The sequence below is a fragment of the Dermacentor silvarum genome, chromosome 1 (genome assembly GCF_013339745.2).
Source record: "Dermacentor silvarum isolate Dsil-2018 chromosome 1, BIME_Dsil_1.4, whole genome shotgun sequence".
Taxonomy (NCBI): domain Eukaryota; kingdom Metazoa; phylum Arthropoda; class Arachnida; order Ixodida; family Ixodidae; genus Dermacentor; species Dermacentor silvarum.
Genome location: NC_051154.1, coordinates 157166915 through 157192307, shown reverse-complemented (window position 1 = coordinate 157192307; position 25393 = coordinate 157166915). Strand labels below are relative to the sequence as shown.

General features: G+C 45.7%; 1 protein-coding gene across 1 annotated transcript in view; it reads left to right on the top strand.

Annotated features, from left to right (window-relative positions):
* Positions 1 to 3532: 3532 nt before the first annotated feature.
* Positions 3533 to 25393, top strand: part of LOC119436274 (uncharacterized) — a 60212-nt gene continuing 38351 nt past the window's right edge. Inside the window, exon 1 of the mRNA XM_037703074.2 lies at positions 3533 to 3892. Coding sequence (XP_037559002.2) covers positions 3710 to 3892 — 183 coding nt within the window. The 5' untranslated portion in view covers positions 3533 to 3709. The remainder of the gene's footprint in view (positions 3893 to 25393) is intronic.

The following is a 25393-nucleotide window of genomic DNA, read 5'->3' as shown; positions in this document are numbered from 1 at the left end:
GCGGCTTAATATCGACAGTTCTTTTTGCCTACTGTTTTTGCACGTTCCTTGCTATCTCCGTTCACTGACTGCCATCGAGCAAACTCGGGTAAAACTCTGTGCGAACGAGAAACTCGGCGCATCCTGCATAGCACAACAAAATACGAGCTTCTCAACGACGTGATTACATCTTGACGCTAGATCGACTTCATCAGTTCCGGAGAGTAGGATAGTACTATCATCGGCATATATGATAAATTTTGACCTTGCGTCAATACCGACGATATCGTTTATATATACGGTAATTTACAAAAAAATTAATTATGGTGTTTTACGTGCCAAAACCACGATCTGATTATGAGGCACGCCGTAGTGGGGGACTCCGGAAATTTGGACCACCTGGGGTTCTTTAACGTGCACCTAAATCTAAGTACACGGGTGTTTTCGCATTTCGCCCCCATCGAAATGCGGCCGCCGTGGCCGGGATTCGATCCCGCGACCTCGTGCATATATACGTTAAACAAGAGAGGACCTAAAATACTACCTTGGGGCACACCGCATTTTATATGGAGGGGAGATGAATGGTAATTGCCAATGTAGACACACTGAGTCCTGTTCGCTAAGTAGGAACGGAGTAGTTCGAGCTGCTTACCACGAACCCCGTAGTCCGAGAGTTTTAGTATAAGCATGTTATGGTTAAGTGCATCAAATGCCCTACTGTAATCTACGAAAAACCGAGAGTTATATGTTTATTTTCAATGTTTTGTAGCCTACTTTCTTTTAGAGTTAATAAATCTGTTTCAGTAGAGCGTCTTTTTCTAAAACCAAACTGCGCGTCGGAAGGAAGATTTATTTTGTCAAAGAAGTTAGTCAGTCGATCGAGAAAACAATATCTTTTCTAAGCCTTTAGAAAAAACTGATACCACAGATATTGGTCTATAATTTTTTTGTATCATTTTTATTGCTCCCTTTGTAAATGACTGTTACCTTGGATCGTTTCAGTGCGTCAGGAATTTGACCTGATTGGATAGCGAGGTTGAATATGCATGTGAGCGAGCGCAGGTGCAATCCATTCGATAACATATTTTATAGGCTTTATTTGTAGGTTATCTATATCTAAAGCCTTGCTGTTCTTTAGACCTAGAAATGTTCGATAAACTTCAGCTTCACGTTAGCAGGGAAGAAGTTTGGGCGTGTTGGTAGGTCATCGTAATCTTAACTGGGATTCATAGCGCTAAAACGACACACGGACGAGAAAGAACACGGGACGAGCGCTAACTTTCAACAATTCAAAGTTAGCGCTCGTCCCGTGTTCTTCCTCGTCCTTGTGTCGTTTTAGCGCTATGAATCCCAGTTAAGATTACGAGTTCAGCTTCACTTATATCATGCAGAGCAAAGCTCTCAGCTGGGCCATTGCTTGACGGTCTTATAACCTGTAGGTTACTATCTGGAAGAGCGTGTTCTAGAAACGCTTGGTTAAAATGATCAACAAGCGCCTGGCCATCTATTTCACGGTTATTGTGCGTTAGCTTTGAGGGCGTTTCGGTTTTACATTCGCGACCGAGAACCCTATTTACCACTTTCCATGCGGTGTCAGGTTGCTGTTTCTTTATATCAGGAAACAACCGCTGATAATATCCTAACTTTGCCGTCCTAAGCTCGGCGTTCAGTTTATTTCTGAAAGTTTAAAAATCTTTCAAGTCAGACAGTGCTCTTGTACGTAAAGAGGTGTGAAATAATGAATTTTTCGTAATTATAGCTTTCCTGTGGGCAGGAGTGACCCAAGGTTTTCTTATTCTTTTTGATGGTTTGAAAGTTGTAAAAGGAAAATGTATAGCCTATATTCGCTGAAAATTTTCAATCAACTTGGAATATGCATCAATCACGCTTTTTATTTCGAATATAAAAGAGGAATCCTGAACACTGATTTCACGCTGAGATAAAAGTAAAGCATCGTCTTATACATGCTGCACTGTAATTGCGTCCCTTCGACTATTTGTGTGAACGTTGGGGGAGGGGGGGGGGAGAAAATCATGAATATTGGGCAGTGGTCACTTATGTCAGAGGCTATGGTTCCCGCATCAGTGACTCTAGTTTCCGCGTTGGTAATAAACAAATCAAGTGTCGACAAGGTTAGTACAGTGATGCGTGTCGGCGTAGTGATTATATTCACAAAGCCTTTGGAAGAAATGGTGTTGGTGAAATCTTGAACGAAGGTGCTAGCTTCAAGGGTATTAATATTAAAATCTCCACCACAAACGAGTTTCAGACTATTCGTGGAAAAAAATTGCAAGAAGTTTTCAAAAAAGTTCATAAAGCGCCCAAAATTGCCATTTGGTGGGCGATAAACGACAGTAATAACGTCAGCGTTTCGTTTCAGTGTTAGTACCTCGTAATCATTTGTAATACATGTATAATATGATATTACCTCATATTCTTTAGAAGCTTTAACATAAATAGCAACGCCACCGCCCCTACGACTACTGCGATTGATAAAAAAGTTTTTGTATCCACTAAGATGGACCATTGCACACCCGTCGTAATACTATGTTTCAGTAAGCATTAAAATACTATACTGAAAAGAGAATTCGCCTCGGAAATAGGCAGTCCGGTCATGCTTAGCGAGGGCATACCGTGTGTTATTATGCAAAACAGAACCGTACGTAGAAGAGCATGGAAGAATTTCATGGGGCAACGCAATATCGTGGTAGAGCATTTTGAAAGCTTAAACTGGTTGTCACGCGTAATTATTTTTTTTCTGCAGTAGAAATATGGAAGTAGCCGCATGATTACGTATCCGCGCGCCACGACCCCAGCGATTCTAGGCGAACGTTACTCTGAAGAATTCACTCTGCTAAATGCCTGGCTCGGCTGCCACGTGCAAGTGGCGAGGCATCCGTATTGGCGTTGGTTACCGCGAACTGCCAGCTGCCTTTTCCGCGTGAAGCGCGAAGTGAATAGCAGCCGAATGGAGGGGGAGGACAAATGCATTGCGCAGAGTTAATTCTTCCGAGTAACGCTGGACCGCTGGTGTCACGGCGCGCGGATGCGTAATCGTGCGGCTATTTTTATATTTCGCGCGTTTTATTTATAACGCCGAAAAAAATAATTACGCGAGACATAGCGCACGGAAAACAACTGAATCGGTTGTTTTAAAACACAATGATTAATTTTCTATCAATATTCGAGCCCTCAATTCAGTAATTAGAAAGTTCGTTAATTGATCTCATCTAATTATCGATAGTTCGATTATGAAAACATTTCTCCTGGTGCGGTACGTTACTGCTGACAAGAATACAACTGGTTGTGTCCTCGTATATCCTCTATTTATGTTTAAGAGCTTGGCTAAAGTTGGCTGGGACGCCCTGTAGGCCAAATACCAGACTCTTCTTCACCGATGAATGAACCTTAATTAGCGTCCTGTCATGTTGCCTCTGTGCTTTGTGTGTTTTAAGTTGCATACGAATTTGAGCAGCCAATCTAGTAACGCCGTCCCATATAGCAGCGAGTGGCAGATGCATTCCAGAGCAAGCTGGGCCGCCAGCTGTTAGGTCGCCGAGGCGACAGTTCTGGCTTAAAAGCCGCGTGCTGCGGCTCAGTTCCCGAAAGGAGGGTATAGGCTCCGCGTTTCGAGTCCTTCGCGTTGATAAATTTCCCGGAATTCACCGTAGAGTTCGTAAAAAGCATCACTCTGCTATTTACTTCTCATTGCGCCAATACTTCACCCGGAATGGTAGTCGAAGCCTCTTTACAGCGAGATGTACATGGTTTTAAGGATGAGGAGGCGGGCGTTACGACGAAAATTGACAATGGCGTTGTGGGGTCGTATGTTAAAGGAGTGACCCTTCCGGAAGTCAACTTTTCAGCTTTCTTTGGCGATGTTTTTGCAAGGCACAAAGACGAGACTGCTCTGGTGAGTCACTTTTCTTTCTTCAAATCGGTGTACTCACCGATTTGATTTTAAAGCAATTGTTCCTTGGCACACCCCTTTGAAAATGCATTCGGATGTCCGTCATAATGGTGCAGAACGGGACCGTATTTATGGTCTCAGTGATAGCGCAAGGGTTAGGTGAAATATAGTCGGCAATACATTTCACCGTCACGTCGATTTTACTGACAGGTGTTGTCAGACTGCGGCGTTCGGTTAAATCTAGCAATCGAGCAAAAACTGTGTTTTCACGAATTTAACGCGAATACAAAGGTGGTTGCCCGCAGGGCATCCGCTTTCATTCGGCGTTTCCTGTTTCTCTGTGACATTGCTTCGCGTTATAATCGTTATATATATAATTTTTTTTCTGAGACCGAAAGTCCTCCCTCGTGTTATATTCGTGGTCCCATTACTTCTCCCAATCCCATTTACATGCAAATGCGTATCTTTTTTTATTATAGCAACTCCCTGATCTCACAGAGGGCTCACATCATACACCAATGCGAATACGTACAGTTCTGCAGTGGACGAACAAATAACATATAAGCGAGAAAAAAGAAGGCTTGCAGTCCCTGGTCTTTCGTTCCGTTTTCTGCTGAACGTTATCAAATATGGAAAATGGTTTGAGCATGCTCTCTTTCGCCGCCAACGTACGATTCACTAACGTAAGAAGCTTCAACCTCTCAGCACTTGGCTCCCACCGATCAGCGCCGCCGACGAAAACGTTCCCAAGCCGATGTGCCAGGAACTAGGGCTGTCGGCGACGACGTACTTTAGTGGAATGTCTGGCGCTTAACACAATAAGAAGCACTGTATTTTTTTTTAAATTTCTGGAGCTCTGGGGCCCCCGAAGTTCCACAGAGGCCTCTAGTGTATCGTTGCGCTGCATTTGATGTAGAAACAGGCCGTCATCTGATGAGCGAAAAGGGACGCCACCTTTATTTGAGGCTCGATTATATAGGCAGGCCAACACGTGTGGCCAAGAAAAAAAGAGAAAGGGCGTATCTTGAGCGGAGTAACTAAAATACAGAAGACTTCCGCGCATGTCTTATCACATGGCGATACATCTAGTACGCAGCCTGAAGACAACTCTTGTCACGAGCAATCGCTTTGAAACTTCTTGCAAAGGCTGCAACACAACGGCTCGAGGGGAGTCATGCCAGCAGAGGAGCACAGGCACCAGGAAAAGTCATGCTATCCACAGTTTACTAATACTGTTTTGTGTGTTGCACATACTATTGGGCTTTGAAAATTAAAAATTGAATTCTGGGGTGCTACGTGCCATACCCACAAACTGATTATGAGGCACGTCGTAGTGGAGGGCTGTGGATGACACGTTTGGTGCAATATTATACAAATAGACTTTTTGCATAAATTATATGCATTAGAATATGAAAAATAAGAAAAGGACAGGTACGGCACATGGTGTACGTAGGAGCTTCGACACACTGCAATAACAAGACTACTGCTATTTACAGTGATGAAAAAAAGTATGCAACAAAGTCGGTGTCAATAACTAGAACCAAATGCCACTATCGTTTAAAAATAATCAAATCCGCCAGAATACTCCGTTGTGCTTACGGGTGGATTAGTCAATATTCAGTGCTGTCCACGCGACAGGTCACAGTAACAAAGTTATCGACGCTTGGCTGGAGCGACGGCTGAAACGATACTTTCGAGTGGGGCGAATATGGTGGCTTTCGTGAAAAGTACTGTTTAGATTGGAATGATTTCGCATCCTGTTATGTCTGTTAGTAGCATCTGGAGTGCGAACGTGCGGAGCAGTACACGGGTGGTAGATCCCATTCTGTCTTTTTTACAATTTTTATTTCATACAAGTACCGGCAGCGCCACAAGGGCATTATTGCAGGGGCGGGAGTTGTAGTTAAAAGAACAACAAACGCATAAATTGCGCTTATTAAAAAAAAAAAAAAAACAGACAGCAAGGTACAAACGCAACATAAAAAAAGAAAAAAAAGAAGAGAGAGAAGAAAAAGTGTAGCAACAGGCTGACAGGCGCATTCACTTCATAGAAAAGAAAAGAATGGTTTATCACACGAAGCTCAATGATATGCGGTTACGACAGGTTAGACAATAAAAACGACTGAAACTCAGAGCACGTTTTACATTGAACAATATGCTTAGGAAGCTTATTCCAGTGCATTGAAGTAAGCGGGCAAAATTATTTGCGGGAAACATCAGCGCGGCGTGTTTCAAGGCCGCAGAGAAATCACATTGCAGAGAAATTAAATGGAGCGGGAAAATGTACAAGTTCTTGTTTATTCCTGTGAGACCAGAATAAATTCGGAAAAAAAATTATAATTTCGTTGCTAAGCGGCGTTCTGCTATAGTGTTTGCCAGCCAAGGTTTTCTTTAATTAATGCAATACTGCTGCGGGGGAAGTTGTAATTTTCGGAAATAAACCTGGCGGCGTGGTTTTCAATGCGTTCAAGTTTGTCTATCAGATGGGAGTTTGAAGGTCCCAAGCCGCGCAAGCGTACTCGAGTATTGTGCGAACATTTGTGTTGTAAAGCTGCTCTTTTACACTTTTGGGGGCTTTATGAAAATTACGTCTAATGCGGTTAAGCATTCTTGATGACTTTAAGGCGAGGTATTCAATATGTATATTCCAGGTAAAATTTTTTGCAAAGTAGACCCCAAGATATTTATAATGTTCAGCCCATTGAAGAGGCAGTCCATCGAAATTATAAACGGATCTCAAAGGGAGGCGCTTACGGGTGAAAAACACGAGTTGACACTTTGCACTGTTTGAAGACATGCCAAACTTCGAGCACCAACCTTGAATTGCGTTTAAATCACTTTGTAGGAAGCTAAGATCACGATCATTTTGTATACCTCTATAAATTACCCAGTCATCTACATTCAATCGCACTTTGCACTTAGGTCCTTGCAAAATATCATTTATATGAAGTAAAAATAACAACGGGCCCAAAACAGACGCTTGGCGCACGCCAGAAGTTACAGTGACGCCAGTTGATTTAGCTCCTTTGATCAAGACATGCTGCGTTCGCCCAGTCAAATAATTTCAGATCTAATCGACTATAGCAGGATGAATGCAGAGACACGCTAATTTATGTAACAGCAAGGAATGAGGAACAATATCAAAGGCCTTTGGAACTCCAAAAATACACAGTATACCTGGTAACCTGAGTCGAAAGAGTGAAAGAGATCATGGCAGAATTCTACCAATTGAGTCGTGCACGACAAGCCAGGCCTAAATCCACGTTGGGCATTTAAAGAAAGAAGCTATTGCTTTGAATGTGTTTCATCCCCGCACTGTAGGTGATGTGTTCATATTATTTCGCAGCACACTCGTGTTAGCGAGATGGGCCTATAGTTCTGTATTGTATTTTTGAGACCGCTCTTATGAATGGGCACTACATCAGCTACTTTCCATTGTGCTGGAATTGAACAACTGTGTAATGATTTATTAGGCAAAACAACTAAGAAATCAGCAATTTCATGAGAGCGAGCTTTGATTACCAGGGACGGGATACCTACATGGCCACCAGCAGATCTTTTTAGATTAAAAAGCAGCTTCACAACACCATTATAAGTGACAGTTATCATGGGCATATTCTCGTAGGCTATTGCATGCAGTTTAGGAAGTGGGCTAGTGTATGCGGAAGAAAACATGGATTTAAAATAGGAATTAAGAGAGCAAGCCTTCTCATAATTGTCAGACACTGTTTTATCATCGACTGATAAATGAGTCATATATTTGCTGTTATTTTTAAGAAATTTCCAAAATTCTTTAGGGTTTTCTCATAGTTTTGAATCAAGCGAAGAAATGTAATTTTATTTGTTTACTTTGATCTCTTGCTTAATGTTGTAGCTTATGCGGCGCATTTCTTGGAAAACACACGGCTTGTGATTTCTTAAATATGCAGCATACAGGCGGTGTTTCTTTTTCATTATTGCTCGAATTTATTTATCCAGGCTTTGTCATTCCGGCGTTTACTTGTTAAAAGTTTTTTTCTATTAAAGCCATTAGTTTGTCTTTGAAAATAATCCAAGCTATTTCTATGTCCAGTGACTGGGTGACTTAACAAAAATTTGGGTAGAAACGAGAAAGTTCGCGTGACAGAGACTCATAGTCACCTCGGTCATAAAATAATATCTTCATATGATGCTTGCTAAAGCAAGTGGCCACAGCGCAATCATGATCACTGATACCGGGGAGGACGCCTGTATTAACGCGTTAAGGGCCCCGTGTTGGAGAAAATCTGGTGTCGGCGTCTGACGTCGGCGTTCCGTGAGCGAAAATTTCAGTATATATTTAGTTATATCTATATACCACGCCTTGCTATATGACATACGGTATGTGGGGGTTATATTGACACACCTTTCTATCACTAAAGTTGCTCATACCTTGTCTTACATTCTTGACAAAGTTATTCCTCGGAATTTTGGGAATGACGGCCCACAAACAAATGTCATGAAGCAAAACACCGACAGCGCATGCCTTTTAGAAAATGGCGTAACTTTTTCTTGGCACGACTGTGCACTACCTCAGGGATCCGCCCACGCAAGAGGCCGCGATTCTACCAGAAAGCTCACCTTCGTGCATAGCCTTCACCACCAGCGTTTCCCGGTAAACATTACGGTTACATAAGCTGCAGTTGCCAGGAAGCATGAGAAACAGTCGGGGATCTTTAAATGCTATAGCGTTCCACTCCTAAAGGCGAAGATTAAGCGTCCTCCAAATTTTTTTGGATCGAAGACTCAGATTTAGAGGAAAACCAATCCAAAAGGGTAGCGGAGGAGCGGTCTCGTCTTGTGCCCTCAAACACAAATTGGGTCAAGTCATTAGTTGCAATAAATTCAGAAAACAATAAATATAGGGAGGCCGTGTCTGACAGCTAGCACAGGTTGTCTATTTACCCAGTGAACGGCAGGCATATTAAAGTCCATAATGCAAAAAGGTAAGGCGTGCAGACACGGACACAAGAGGAGAGAAGTGGACAACACGAACGCCCTGTTGTGCTCTCCTCTTGTGTCCTCTTCTCTCCTCTTGTGTCCGTGTCTGCACGCCTTACCTTTTTGCATTTTGAATTGTTACCATCTAGCTCAGCTTTCTGTCGTTAAAATATTCAAGTCTCCAGCACGAATATAGTCACAATTTAGGGTAGTTAAGAAACTTGACAACTCGTTAAATGATTCCGGATTAGTAGAACTTCGAGAGACAGATAAAATTTTGTTGTGTCCATGATGGGGTCTGGAGGCGGCGGGGCTTGGGAGACTAACCCCCCAGGCCTCCCCTTCCTCAGACGGCGGCCAGCCCTTGCTTTCTGGCGGCGTCTTCGGCCATCCCGACTGGCCCAGAGCTGCTCTTCTGGGTCCAAGCTGAGCAGCAAAGTCTCCCACTGCTCGGCCGTAGTTATGATGGTCGATAAAATGATCGAATAGCGCAGCAGCTGCCATTGTTAAATTTAACTTTGCACCAGACAGTTTCAGAATAATGTAGAGTTGTAGGCAGTTGACTACTATGAAGACATTCATTAACGAGATCAAAAACGCCGCCACCATGTGCGTTTATGTCACATCGGTAAACATCGTAATCACACGGAAAGATTTAGAAATTTGCAATAGATTCATGCAGCCAAGATTCGGTTCCAATTCCTATGTGTGGTTAGACAGAGGAAAGCGAAGCAGCAAACTCATCTACCTTATTTTTCAAGCTACGGCAGTTAACTAAAAAAATGTTGTTTTTCAATGTCGGTCGGAGTGATTATCTGCGCTAATGCACTGCCCCAACAGAGCAATGGAGGTGGCTGTTGTCCACTTCTCTGCCAAACACTTGAGATGCTCAAGGTACCTGTCTTGCGCGGTGAAGGAGGAAAGCCGAGCACTTCCTGCGAAACGAAGAGCACACTCGCAAGTAAAGGCATCACCAGCAGCGAAGCCATAGTTAGCTGAGGTGCCAATCTCACTGCTTCCCAAAGCTTCAGCATATTGTACACTGCGTCTTTGGTTCTGAAGCTCACTGTTTAAATACTATACTATACTGGACTATATGCACTAGAGTGTACTAAATAGTCTAGTGCCTTCCAAAATACCCAGGTACTTTGGACACTAGCCTTGCGGCCATCTGTAGAACTTAAGCGCAATGCACCAGCGTAACTCACTGGATAATATTTAAAAAAATAATATGAGTATTTGCAGCAGTAATTTATCTTTTTAACTAATTTAACTGTCCTGCTGCGTTATAGCAGCGTTTTAATTCTGACCAAAATTCTGCTATAATGTGGCAAGGGCATTACGACTATAAGTGCCGTAAATACGCATATTAATGAAGGTGCGTACCCTCTCGACGTTGCTAACTGAAAATTGCTGAAATTCGGGCGGCCTTGTGAACTACAATTTTTCTGAAAATTCTGCCCATTGAGTTACTCTGGTGCACCGCGGTGAAGGCTGACAGATAGCCAAAGGGGCAATGTCCGAAATTCCTGGACTTGAGAGCAGTATCACTGCAATTGATTAAATTACGACTAGAGCTTGTGCAAAAATAAAAATACTACAGATAAAACAAAAAAGGGATGTTCGCACGGAACACCACCTATATCGCTATGTCGAAGAGAAGGAACTTATTTTTCTTTAACGTAAATTTGCTGTTTCAGTGATGGTAAAACTGTAGCACGCACAAAGAACGAAGGACACAGGTAGGTTACAAACAAGCGCTGTGTCCCTGTGTCCTTCACTTTTTTGTGCGTGCTACAGTTTTACCATGAATAATCACCAACTCGCCCGAGCTTTCAGTTCTTCTGCTGTTTCAGTTTCACTTCTGATGTGTTTCACTCCATGTTTCGTCCCCGTTTCAACTTGCACGGCGTTCTGCCACCGCCACTTGTCATTGTGAAGACGCTGCCTTTCTGTGATGCTCCGAGGAACGTCAGTTGGATGCCCGGCGACCCATCCCGCTGATGGATAAGCATCTTCGTCTTCATTGTCACCGCCGTCCTCGATGGGCTGAACACGCACCTTCTTAGGTTTCTTATTTCGTCCGTACGCCCTTCTTCCTCTTGATGCGAAAGCGTCAAATGGCTCATTGAACGATAAAGCCGGCGTCTATCGTCTGGAGCAGCGAAACGGCACCTGAATTCCCATTGGCTGCGAGGCCACGTCACGAGTGCACCTCGGCGGAGTTGCTATTGGCTGCGACGCCGCGTCTCGAGTGCGCCTCGAAGGAACAGAGCGGGTGAAAGGGGACACCCGCTGCCGCGTAACGCGCCAGGCGTTGTGCGAGGGGAGAGTTTCTCATCGAGAGTTTCTCGTCGCGCAGGACTTCGGCGGCATGCAGCGTTGGAAACGCAAGGCTGCTGCTACTTGCTGGCTCGGGCAGCACGCACCGCTATGGTGCATTACTCGCAGCGCAATACTCGAAGGACCGCTCAGTGGCGTTCAATTGGACATTATTGCTTTCGCATCCACAATTCATTAGAAGTGCTTAGGTGTCCTCGGATTTTTTTCTTCCGCAGTGGCTCGGCACTTTCATCACTTTCCGGCTATCAGGGGCGTAGCCAGAAATTTTTTTTCGGGGGGGGGGGGGGGGGTTCACCGGCCCGAGTGGGGGGGGGGGGGGGGGAGGGCAAGCGTCTGCTTTCCTCTATGTGACGTGTTCGATAATAAATATCACAATATCGGTAGTTTAAGCAGACTTTATACATGTATATCAAAGACATGAGACTCCCCCCTCCCTCGCGTGCGCTTGTGAAGAAATTAAGTAAAACGTAAAGTAAGCCGAGTACAATACAGTAAGTCCGACAGGTAGAGTGGGCGTTTGGAGCAACGGTCTCTCATCGCGCCAATGAATGGACCGGTCTTCGAAAACGCATCATTGAGACGACCCGCCCGATCGGAGAAGACATCATTAATTGTTAATCTCCGTTAAGCGTATAGATGGCGTCGTCCTCGTCGGGGCGAAGTGCGTTTCACAAGTCAAGGACGGCTATACACGTGAAAACGCACGTGTGACCAGGCTATATACCTACTCCCATGCAATAGCTTGTTCGCTGCGTCTTTGCGCTAGAAAACTTAAATACGCGCAAAAACGCGTAAGGCTTTTTTTTATTTTCGAAGCTTTCGTCGCCCTGCTCCCTCATACGAGAGGGTTGCATTTCCTGCGGCAAGTGCATGGACCGCTCTGTCTTCCGCTGTGTGCGAGCGTGCAGCCGTCATTTGCCTTCACGTCAACAGATTCAGAATTGTACAGAATATTTCACCGCACAGCATAGATATGGCATATGTACGCATTTTAAGTAGTGCGTGCAACTCATTTCTGCTTCACTTACGCCGGTGCAAACAGGAAGCGGCCTTGTACCTCACAGAATCTCGGCTGATTGGTGTACTAGTGATGCAGGAATGAACTCCGGTTTTGTTCAGTGCATAGTGCACATAATCAATTTCTCTGGACGCGTGAACTCCGACGAGAACTGTCGGCGCCTGCAACAAGAGTTTACTTACGCTGTACTGCACACAGCAGTAATCCATGCTTGTCGGCTGTCTGTTTCGTGCATTCTGTTGCGAGTCAGTGGAATTTAACTGCTGGCATCAACCCCTTCGTGTGTACATTGCTGGTTTGGGATTCCACAACACAACAGCAACTACCAGCCTTCCGTAATTGCTGGTTTGGGATTCAACAACACAACAGTAACTACCATCCTTCCGTAGGGGCGCAATCGCATACAAGAGACGTTTCGAGCGCAGACTAAGGCTACGTTCACACTTGGGAAGCGGCAAGCGGGCGGGAAGGCCAAAGCGGCCGGAAAATTTTTTCCACGCATGTCCAAGTTCTTCACATTTGTTTTGCTACCGCCGCGGCCGCCGCTGCCGCTTTCGTCCACATCCATCTAGTCTGCTTACGTTTGTCGGCGTGGTGGCGCTCATTATCGCATTATTCGAGCGGTATGTTCATTCTTTGACCCACCCGTCATCAAAAGTGATTATCTTGCGCAACTTCGCGTGTCATCTGCGACCTTCGGTAAATTCCCCGTTGGCGTTCTGTAATTCTCCTCACACGGGCGCGGCAGCGCTGAGTCACAGGTTGGTGCTTAGGCGTGATTATATTTCTTTAATGGATTTTATTTAGGAGTTGTAATAACATTTTATCATTTCGTATTATTGTCGGCGCCTCCAGGACACCAAAGCGGCAACTGGGAACAGCAAAGCTAAAACCCGGGCTGGCCCTTGTGTTGGGGCTCGCCGAAGCCTGCGCGTCCTACGTTAGACCTACGCTCCCAATCTATCGTCGCGACGAGAAAATCACCCCGCGACTTCTGCAACATACCGTGCACGTGCGAGGAGGATTATGGAGCGCCAACGAGGAATCTGCCTAACTATTGTCTGCCATGGAAGTGGAAGAAGAAATGGCTTTTATACTTCTACGTACTTGTTTTCTAGAAATGGACAATGAATAAACGGAAGACGCGGACACCTCGGAAACGGCGGTGATGGGTTTGCCTGGCTTTGCAAAAGTGCGAGAAGTTGGGTCACGCCAAGGCTTCGTTGCCGCACCTCCGGTCGCGCGACATACTATCGCGAGTATTGCTGACAGTACGTTTTAGTGCCACTCTTGTCGTAGAGCAAGGGGGGGTTCTTGGTTCTTGATCGCGTCGATCAGCATTGCAGCCTACACTTTTGGTGCCATGTTCAATTTTACGACCGGATGTTTACATGCTAATGTAGCTTCTGGTCGAGCAAAACGACTTTACGCCGCGTTTCCGCTTCGCCATGGCGACAAAATCGGTTCGAGACCGATTTGGCTCGCCGCATGTTTTTCTGCCTGTTTTGCCGCCCAGGCGGGCGGATTTTTGCAAGATTTTGCCGCTTCCTCCAGCTTCGAGACCAAGTGTGAACGTAACCTAAAATCCTGAGCGACGGCCTAACTGGCACCTGTAGGGTAGCGGCGGAAATGTATACCGGAAATTTAGACCACCTGGGGTCTTTAACGTGCACCTAAATCTAAACGGGCCTCGAGCATTTTCGCCTTCATCTAAAATGCGGCTGCCGCATTTGTTGCTGCAGAATGCGGCCGCCACATTCTCGCCCAAAACCTCACAGAGTGTCAAAGCCTTGACAAACACCGTGACAGTTTTTTTCCATACGCAGACATGATTCGCTGTAAATTACCAACCCAAACGGAAGCGCCCAGGAATGAAATTGTGATAGTAGCACCGGTTTCTTGAATTATGTCAGCGCGAAGCGACGAGAAAAAAGGGTGGGTAAGTGGGAGGGGGGGGGGGGTTGCGCAAAAAATTGCGGGGGGGGGTTGAACCCCCCCCCCCCCCTGGCTACGCCCCTGCCGGATATTCAACTGGAGCTAAAGCCGAGGTTGACAGTAGTGCAATATCGTCACCCCAGTCACTATAGACACATCGCTTTCCAAGTTGTCCGGTAGGATGAAGAACACATCTAAGGCCTCTTCAGCAATACGACTTCGGCAGTGAGCTGAATGCAGCCGTTTTAGAAAGGTTTCCGTAGTGTTCCAATGTAGCGGGCTACACGGCAACACTCCCGGAACCGCTGATTTCCACAGCGGCCGGCAGGCGGTGACACAGGTTTATACTAGCACAGCTTTGGCAGCAGCTAGCTCCCCCTTAGACGAATGCAACTTCGCTATATTTTCTTAAAATCCAGGGGCCGGATTCACAAAGCGTTTCTTTCGTAAGGTCGGTTTGCTATTGGCTGGCCGTTTTCGCTAATGATATGTCTGGCATCTGGAATGGCTAAAATTCACTCTTACGAAATATTCTAGCGTAAGAAGTGTTTGTGAATTCGGTCCCAGGTTAGTAATTGTGATAAGTATTACACTGAATGATACAGCCCATAAAATGCGATCTTTATGTGAAACTTGAGCGAGAACAGAGCAGCGGTAAGCGCAAAATATTTTTTTCCTACGATTTTCAGCGTTAAACGCACGTTCCTGCGCAATGACATCAAATATACAAATTTATTCGCATGCTCCCGATATCTTTAAAAGCATGCAGAACACAAGGCGCATCTTGGCATTCTGGAACAAGAATGTCGTCCTGAGAAAGTCGAGTAGTGAGAGCTCGGTCCTTCGAAAACCAACAACAAACTCAAACCGAAGTGAACTGAACTTATGGCTGTATACCTTTGTAACAGGCGCGATATACAGGGTGTTTCAACGAACACTTAAAACATTGTTGAAGGTTGCTTGTGGCAGATAGCACAATTATAGTTCATGAACTGGTCTACTCGAAAAGGCGGACATTACTTGCACAAAAATTGAAATGCATAATCGACTAATTAACAAAGCTGAACTAATCAAGTTTTTAACTAATTACCTTATGGCACATATTGCAATTTACAAATTCTATCCATGGAGTTCGCAAGGCGATCTACTTGGAACGAATTCTCAGGATGACACCAGTTTCGAGATATTAATTCCCGAACTTTGCTGAGAAATGCATTGGCATTCTAGTTAATTTCTTAAAAAAAAAACGTCGTTTTATGCATTGAAGCACAAAAGTGAACCAGGCACGTGGAGTGACGTCATGCATCAGGCGTGTACTGCAGCCGGGTTCCTTCTCGCACTTCCCTCTGACACGCTACGCCATCTAGTCACGCTCGACGTGGATGGGGTGGTGTCACTGTAATATATGCATTTAAGGCAACATACCCTTTGTGTCACCTTGGCACATCTATTCTGGGGGATTGGCCAAGAATGGACACATACCAATATCACATACGCGGTGATGAAGTCTGTTCGGGCATACAACCAGTGGTTCATGTTGTATGCTCGGAAAGACACCAGCAAGCAAATACCTAGTTGTCCAATCGAGTAACAACTTGGGTCACAGGGTACTTGAAAGAGGTTACATACGGACATCATACTGCAAAGTAGGTGAAATCCTGAAAGAATGCTAATTCGTGTCTCAATTTGGCTCACACAATCGTAGAATGACTGCGTAGACCCTTTTCCCGGCGAACCCATGGGCGCCGCCATTTTTGTTCCCGTGATGACGCGTTCATTGCTTGCCTCAGCTGCCTCCGTGCTTACAATGGCTCTGTACGACGCCGCTGCGGCTCAGCAAAGCTCTGTTTCGGTGAAAATCGTTGACGGTGTCTGGGGGGATGACACGAAGCTTTGGCCACAGCTTCAGAGGTACATGTAAGTGATTTCGGTGCTCATTACGCCTTCTCCAAACGGCGCGAGCAGCGTATACGGTGTTTGTGCTAAAAGCAGCGCTAGAAATGTATTCCAAGCTGTCGAAACTTTCCGCTTATGAATTAAATCACGATCAGTGTGTTTTGCTCTTCATTATTTATTCGGTAAAAAGTTTGAAGGAGCGGCTTGTCATGTTTCTAACTCAGAAAAGTTCCTCGGTGCGGTCATCATCTGAGCGTTTATGTTCGGCCTAATCACTCGCGGGTGTGCTTAGTTCGACAGATTTGTTCTTGCTGCTCCCAAGGCTTGCAGCGTAGATGTTCTGTACTTTGTAATAGCTTGCAGCTTTTGTACTTTGTAACAGCCCCTGCGGGTGATTTCCATGGGCTGGGTCAGAGCAAACAGAATGTCTTAAAGCCGTCGGTCCTTGTAGAATCCGTTCTGTACCTCTGTGAGTTGGCTATTGGCTTCGGCCCAGGCTTCACGCAGTCGTGACGTAGTGGTAGAACGCCCGCCTCGGCTTCGGGAGGCTGTGGGTTCGATTCCCACCGCCGCTGGGCACCCACTGGTTCAAAAGGGTACAAGCGTACCCCGGCCTGGCGTTCGGCTTCCTTCAGGGGTGATACGCTTGGGAAAGGAGCCTGCGCCCTGAATTCCCGTCGAAGCCAACGTGAGCACGGAAAAAAAAAAGTGGTGTCTGGGCCGCTCCCATGGCGGTCATTTCCCATGGGACCTGAACGCTTGGAAAGGGGTGTTTGACCTCAACCCGAAGGTGCCCCCACCTCAACAGGTGCTTGGGGCGCCACATGGGAAATGACCGCCATGGGAGCGGCCCAGACACCACTTTTTTTTCCGTGCTCACGTTGGTTTCGACGGGAATTCAGGGCGCAGGCTCCTTTCCCAAGCGTATCACCCCTGAAGGAAGCCGAACGCCAGGCCGGGGTACGCTTGTACCCTTTTGAACCAGTGGGTGCCCGGCGGCGGTGAGAATCGAACCCACAGCCTCCCGCAGCTGAGGCGGGCGTTCTACCACTAGGCCACGGCTGCGGCCATTCACGCTTTAAAATCTTGGCGAAGACCCTGTATAACACAGACGCAACGGTGACAAGTCGGTGGACGGGTCGCACTTTTTTTTCGAAATCAGTGTCACCTTGTCACAAACCCAATCTTTTCGGACACTCACCAGCGAGGATGCCACTGAAAAGCTACGATGGCTGCTATCTTGGTCGTGCGTCAAGGGTTTTCACAGTGCTGGCAGGGATGTTGTCGAGATCGCGAACAGATTTGCAGGCTTACGAGGCTTGTGAATTAGGACAAGCTTGGCACGTTTCCACGGAGGTCCGCACTGACGCATTCTCCCAGATGTTATAGTATATGCCAAGAAGCTCTGTAAGCCCTGTGGGTCCGAAGATCGCTTGCATGGTGTAGGTGATACCTATCTAGGCCAGAACTCTCCTTTCGGACACCATGCAATAGAGACTGTAATTCAGCCAAACTAAATGCTGTGTTGAGGGATATTTGACCATCATTAAGGCCAAGTGTCAGAGCTTCCTTCAAGGCGCACTCTTTAAAAAGTCACAGGCCTGCACGGCACACGCAGCACAGTCACAGCGTAAGCTGGTGGAGCGGCTCAAGAGTAGCTCCAATTTCGGCAACACGCACAACAGGGTCTTCGCGGCAAAGTATCTTCGCCTCGCTTTGACGAGAACGATCTGAACTGTCCGCCCGGCGTCGACGGCGAGCTGCGGCTTGTAATGCTCTCTGCACACCAGTCTGCTGAGCCCGATCAAGCCTTACAACTGCAACTTACATGTCGGGCACGCTGCGTTTGCAGGCATCTTAACTAGATGGCGCCACCATACTGGCGGAGGCTCGGGTAGCTCGGGATCGCGTTGCTTGCACGCCTCGTCTGAATCGCATCTCGCCGTCTACGCCTGCGCACGCTGCGTTTGCAGGCGCCTTACTTAGATGGCGCCACCATAATGGCGGAGGCTCGGGTCTTCTACGCCTGCGCGCCTGCCTAGGGAGCATTTATAGGGCATTTTCCGCTGGCCGATAGCAAGTGCTTTAGCAATTAAGGATTTGTTTGTTAAGTTACATGCTTAAGTTTTATCCGTCAAAACATGGTTAAGTAATAAGGGTTTTTTGTGCCGTGGTCAACGGACTGGGCACTCTGCGCCTATCCAGAATTATTGCAACACGTCTTTTTGTTTTGTACAATTGCAGCACAATTTTGGCACAATATACGAATTGTGTTTAATGTACAGATATACCCAAATTGGGAAGACGTAAAGTTTTTCAGAGTTGAACACCATAAACATGATAGCTCTGTTGAAACCCTGATATTACTAGGTTTGTATGCAATTTGGAGATCACGAACTTACTACATGCTAGCTCTAGAAAACACGAAACCGACGTGGACCCACTTTTGTGGTGCTTTTGCATACACAAGTTCACTGCTTGACGGTGAAGATGAGTTTAGCAAGACATGGCAGGTGTGGCAGAAGCGCCTGCAGCAAAGACTGGTCTTTATGTAGATGTGTGATTCCCTCTCTCGGTGTTTAGGAAACGTGTGAAAAAAGCTTCAGTGCTTGGTACTTGCTATGTTGGTTGTATAAATAAAAAAGCTTGCTTGGCTCAGTGGTAGAGTATCTGGCTCCCACGCAGCTGGCGCGTGTTCGATCTCGGCGGGAAGCGGGTACTCTTTTCGCATTTCCGGCGATAGCGGTTACGTGGCGGCGGCAAGGTAAATATACCTGCTAGCGAAGCTTCCATAGAAGCCCATACGTTCAAAACATGGCGGTTCATCTGCGGTTCATGGGGCTTAGCGCCATCTATGTGAGGAGGGAACACTTCCGGCGGAGGAAAAAAATAATTTGACATGATATCCGTTAAAAATAGAAGTGACGTAATTTTCCTCTCAAAGGCGCGAAATTTGTTTTCGAAGGCCTGCCATTAGAGCTGTATATCGTGTTCAAATGCCCCGTCATTCGACTTGATGGGCGTTTCGAGCTTTCAGCGCGGAAAGCAATGCAGGACAAAGTTCAGCCGTACGGGTGTCGAAATCGCATCGCTGCACGGAACATGCTTTCTTTGAAGGCCGACGAACGCTTTGGGCGTAGAGTGCTCGTCCTTTCGTCGGACGCCAAGCCCGTCGACCAGTGCTGTCCCACGAAAACAACTAAAGTAAACAACTATTTGGCGGTCGCAACTCACTACTTTTGACTAAACAGGTAAGAAACAATGAAACTACCCGCGTCACCAAATTCAGACAAACGTCGACAAGCAAAGCAACACAACTTGTGAGGGGGGCGTGAACTTTACGCGCGTGCCTTTCTGTCCACTTCAATTGCATTGCAAGTGATAGCGGCGTCAACGCCCGCCGGTATCGGTGGGTGCTCCTACGTTGGGCGCTGGAAAAAGGTATTTATTGATAATGATCAAGTAAAATAGAGTTTTTATTTTTTAGCCATGCGTATATGAAATTGAGTAGGAATTTTATTTTCGTTGAATGAATCAAACTGTGCCTCGTTTTAATGAAAAAACGATTTTTTCTATCCCAATGCTTGTTCCCTCCAAACATAGTCGCGCTGTAATCGCTACTCCCATAACCACCCTTGCTGATGTCGGTGACAATTCGTTCTAAACCGCTTTTTGCCCGAAGCTTCGCGACCATTTGGATAGACCTTGGCGGCGGCGGCGGCGGACACCATCGCGAACCGAAACCGCTATTGGAATGAGCCCATAACAGCTTACGCTGTAAAATAATGAAGTCAGAAGATACTGAATCCGGCCGGTCATGCTATTAAGGCGCAAAATCCTTTAGTCACAGTCTCTTTCGTGAACTTGTCGCCAATATTATCTCTCGAGAAGGATGACAGTGAATGGTCGATGACTTCAGGTAGCGAAATAATTTCCATACTTTTGAGACCGACGAATAAGGGCTCAGAGGCTTGCAAGATATGGTCTTATAATGTCGCTGCTCTTCCTTCTTTTCTTTCTTGGAGATATCTTTTGCCACATTTAAGCGAACTGGACAGCAGGGGTTGAAGCAAGAAATTGGGCAATGTCATCCATGCTCGATAGGCTTTTGCGTTAGCAATAAAGCTATTCCAGCGATTTGACGAACTGTAACCGCAACGACGCTTACCGACAAAGTCGTGCAAGAGCACACCTCTTTTTTGCCTAATAAAACTATAAATCACGACACAAAAATAATGCAGATCCCGCGCACGGGGTGTTGGAATTTATGTTATGCGAGGCATTGTTGCCGGCAACTGGTTATCAAGCATAGTTAAGAGTTCTTCAGCAAAGTGCTACCATAGATGGGCCGACGTGTTTGTGTAAGGCAAGAAATTGTGTTTCACGCTGGCGTGTGCGTGTGATGACAATAGCAAGGCGACGGCGATGGCATAGCGACTAATTATTTAATTCCGGCGGAGAAACGTCACGAGCTGTACCGTTACGACAAGGGCCGATCAAGAACGCGGTAAAATGTCACATGTAGTGTCTCAAAGTGCAAGCTGCCCCAAGAAAGAATCGAGGAAAATGGGTCGATCCTGAAGGCGGGTGTGTTAGCACCACCTTCGTTTCAAAGCGCTAGCTGCCACAATGGAAGAATAGGAGAAACTGGCAGGCTCTTGTTTAAATAAGCGACTTGTTGCTATGCAACGTGACGAAAGACAGGACTATTACTCGCGCGTTTTGTTCCTGCGTCTGTGGCCTAATGGAAACTCGACTTACAAGAGCACGTGGTACACGACGTTTTGTGCGCGATGATCGTGCCAAAGAGCCAGTTGGCATTTGTATGAGAGCAGTATGCACGTGATTGTGGTTTAATGGTAAGAGCATTGAGCTGTTGGGTTAGGAGACCGAGGTTCGATCCCACAATTGGAACGTTTTGTTTTATTGAAGAGGCCCGAAACGAAGCGAGACTAGAACCTACCTAGTTGCCTACCAACCCCAAAGTACCTATACTGGTATGAGGCAAATAATTATTCGCGTTAAATCCTGCAGCTATAATGTCGGCTAATGGGTATCTCTAAAGCACGCAGACCTCTTAATGGAATAGCGTATGATATTCAGTGGCTGCTTGATTTTCTTAAATTGCTGATATTTGGGCTACACATTCTTGGTCTATTGGATATGTGCCACGGGGCTTGTGTCCATTCCTGGTCAATCTTCGAGAATGGGTGTCACTGTCACACAAAGGAGCACAGCACCTTTGAATGTACTTACACATGTGTCGTACCTCTCTGTGCATTCACCTCTCATCACGACTCTTCCATCGACAAACATCATACACCACCTGAATCCTCGCGAACATCGCTGCGTCGACGTCATGCACCGTCCATCCGCATGAACTGGTGTTTGTAGCTTGCGAACTGTGCAATCCATCAACATATTGCATGAGGTTACACACTGCATGGGATGAAAATGAACACAACTTTACGCATCGCATTTAGTTGTATAGCATTTAATTAACCGCTTAACTAAAGCTTCGCATCACGTAGATTCCAACACTTGCGTTGGATCTGCATATTTATTTATCTTATAATCACTACCGCATAAATGTCGTGGCTCCTTCGCTAAAGGTGACACGAGCTATCACCTGACTATAAACCATTAGAACCGCTACGCACAACGCAACTGTGTCAGTTACTGACAGAATTTTCAGTACAGTAACTGTCAGAAACTGCAACATACAAAACATAAACTCAGCTCAATATCAGCATGTCCGTGCTTCGAACAAATAAGAGAGCGTGGCAGAGAGCATGCATACGTTATGAACACAAGTGCTGAGAAGTACATTCGTATGGTAATACACGAGGAGAGAAGAGGAGAACACAAGCGAAATGTTTAAAGATCACTTTCGTCGGAATGCAGAAGCTGACATAGCTTTCAAACAAATATTTTGGACTCATTCTCAATGGAAACATAGAATTTGTTTAGTCCATAAATGCGGTATGTTCACCAGATTCGGTATTGACCATTTTAGTAACTGCCAGCCGTTATTAGTTCTAATTTCTGACTTAAAGAATTGGTGTGGCTAAACTAATGTAGTGCGTGTAAGTGCAGTAAAATCACTCGGGGTTTCTTTTAATTCGCGGAAATCTTTCTGACAAGCGGTGCTTGTATAACTTTTGAATTGACAATATGCTGTGGCGCTTAAAATATGGTAATGTGTGTTAGTACTTTGTGGGATTCTGAGAGAACCAAGCGCGTTTTTTTGGTGTAACATGTAGACATTAAGGTTAGATGACGACGTCACACGTACATACTAGTAAAAAGTATTTCAAACATGCGTGGACTGTACTAAAATAAAGCTGTCGCTTCATTTCAGCTTTCACCTGCCGTGGTTGCTTTGTGGCTATGATGTTGGGCTGCTAAGCACGAAGTCGCGGGATCGAATCCCGGCTACAGCGGCCGCATTTCGATGGAGGCGAAATGCGAGAACACCCGTGTACTTAGATTTAGGTGCACGTTAAAGAACCGCAGGTGGTCCAAATTTTCGGAGTCCCCTTCTACGGCATGTCTCATAATCAGATCGTGGTTCTGGCACGTAAAAGCCCATAATTTTTAATTATTTCAGCTTCCAAAGTATGTTTAATAAGCCAGTTGACTGAGAAGCTTTACGTCTGACGTAATTTATGTGCGATTACCATCTAAAGTTCTCGTGAAACTGTGCTAAGAATTTACATTCGGAAACGCGTTCCGCGGATGGCGATTTGAAAACTACAGGTTGTTTGGTTTGCTCATTGCATAAAAAATTATGTATTCTGTTTTATTTATATTTAAATGAAGAAGCTGATTAACATCAGGTCATTATGACAAATTTGTAAGCCGTAAAGTTGCAGCTGAGGTGAGCGAGATCAGAAAATGAAAAAAAAAAATTGCGTCATCTGAAAAAAGCACTATGCCTCCCGGTGCGAGGAATGGAAACCATGTCGTTCGCATATAAAGGAAGTGGCATTGGTCCTTGAGGTACACGTAAGCAATTTCCATTTCATCTGATACCATGTTATTGACTATAAGAAATTGCGACCGGTTATACAGGTAGGAGGTTATACTCTGAGGAGGTTAAACTCTGCATTACGTATACATATGTAGTCACATTACCGTAAGTTATCGCAAAAATATGCATTATGTCCACACAAGAGCAGCCTGATACATTCGTGCAGTTGAAGTCTCTGGAACCTCTGGCTGGTCTCTGGCTAGGGAGTGCGACGATTCCATGTATCGAGGATACATTATTTCACCTTCATTGAATAATTTTTTTTCTTTTAGTTTTGTTAAAGAGAATACATGGCAACACCTTCGAGCAAAGATACGCTGCAAGCTTCTCCCGTCCTTTAATAACATTTACGTTTGCTACATGCAAACGGCCCGTAATGGGATGAAAAGCCAGTAAAACAAATTAAGGAGACACACAAAAAAAAATAAAGGAGGACATTGACTTGAAACACGGTCGCCGTCTTGTGTCACTGTATCTTGCAGGTATTCTGCGGCGGGTACAAAGAGTCGGTGGTCCGATATGGCTGGTGGCTGCATATGCGCTGTCATCCCGCGCGCCTAGTGTTGGAGGTCGCGTAATCTGAAGTGTCGGACGCGCGTTGAAGCGAGAGGCAGTTCGAAGGCATCACTCCACGAAGTCCGCATTCTTCATCATGCCAGCGTTGTGACAGCGAGTGTTCGAGGTCATCGAATGACCTCGAACACTCGCTTGTTTGTGTTTGCCTGTGCACGTGTGATACCGTGCTTGTTAATTTTATTAGTAAGTTAATGATTACTGCAATTTGTACAGCCGATGAAACTACGAACCTTACTTCGTGTAGTTGTGGAATACTTTGCTATCGTTATCAGCTTTGCCTTTCGGGCGTAACTGCGACTCTTTTTTATTTCGGAGGAAACATGAGTTATGTGATGTTTAATTCATCCGCTGTTTTTTCTTTCTAGATTTGTTGGCATTTTTCTAGTTTTTTTTTAGATTCCTTAGTGAAAGGAGCTTATTTGCGGTTATAGCCATTCAGTGACCTATTTTTCCAGGATCTCAGGATTGAATCAATGACAACTACGACTATAGCTCGACGCCAACTCCAGTGCTCCTACTCAGATGCTTGTTGAACAGAGTAAGCAACGTATGAACCGGTTCGAATTACATTTCTGGCTTTGAAAATAATATACTGTGATATCGTGAGGGAGGGATGGAAACGTTTTACAGCGAAGCTGTTAAGGGCTCACTCTTCGATGGTCGCGTCCGACAATAGAAAAAAAAAAACTCTCATTGGCCGTATGCTGTATGTGCGATTGAAAGCGCGAGAGGGCGAGGGACGCGCTCTTTCACGGGGAGCGAACGCACGGCGGAGAGCCAACGCGACTTCCAAGTGGAAGGGGAGCGGTGGGCGAGGAGGGCATCGATGCACCCTAGACTGTGCGTGTGCGTGCCCGCTCTCCCACTGCGGCGCATGCGCGCAAGTCCTGCCGGCCTCTGCCGCCGACTCTCTCTGGGCACCGGGCGGTCGCGCGCACCGTATCTTGAAAGCGATCTGCAACACGGCTCCTACCCTTGTATGCGCTGTGCTTTCGCCGTTCAGACTAATCAGTTTCCGTTGAAGCGATAGACCGCATGAACCTTCGCTCGATGCTGCTGGCGCGCTTGCTCGCGCCAGCGTTTTGACAGCGGTTGTGTGCGGTCACACAAACAACGCGCAGAACTGTTGTCGACGGCGGCGGCGTTTTGCCCGCGTTCGCTCCAAACGCGCGTGGGTTGGTGACGTGTTTATGAAGAACGTGCCAACCTTTGCCGTACACCCTATGGCGGTGTACCGTAGCGACCATAAAGTCATGGTCCCTGTGGTCAGTAAATAAATGAAAACCACCGGTTCATATATATTTCTCATTCTTTAATAGTTCAAATAACCAATTACTCCATCACATCTCAATAGTCATAATTCGAAATACATAATTTCCCCCATAGTACAGCTTCGCTGGTCTTCCATCTCCACCCCAGTGGAAGGGCTGACAGTTTTTTTTTATTTATGCCCTCACTTTCTAGCGATGATTACAGAGAATCGGTTAATCTTCAAATAATAGCTGGAAAAAAAGGAAACGAAAGGATAAATGTATAACCACGCAGGAAAAAATAATTCTGCAAACTGATTTAGTTACTTTGCTTACTCAAGCATTACACTTGAGTAATGCTTGTACTAAGTTGTACTTGCAAGTTATTGGTGTATTTCAGAGCAATATACAATCTGTTTATTTTGTTAATGAAAATGTCGTTTGCGGTAGCCTGCGCTGTTTCACCTTTCCAGGTGCATTTCTGAACGAGCGAA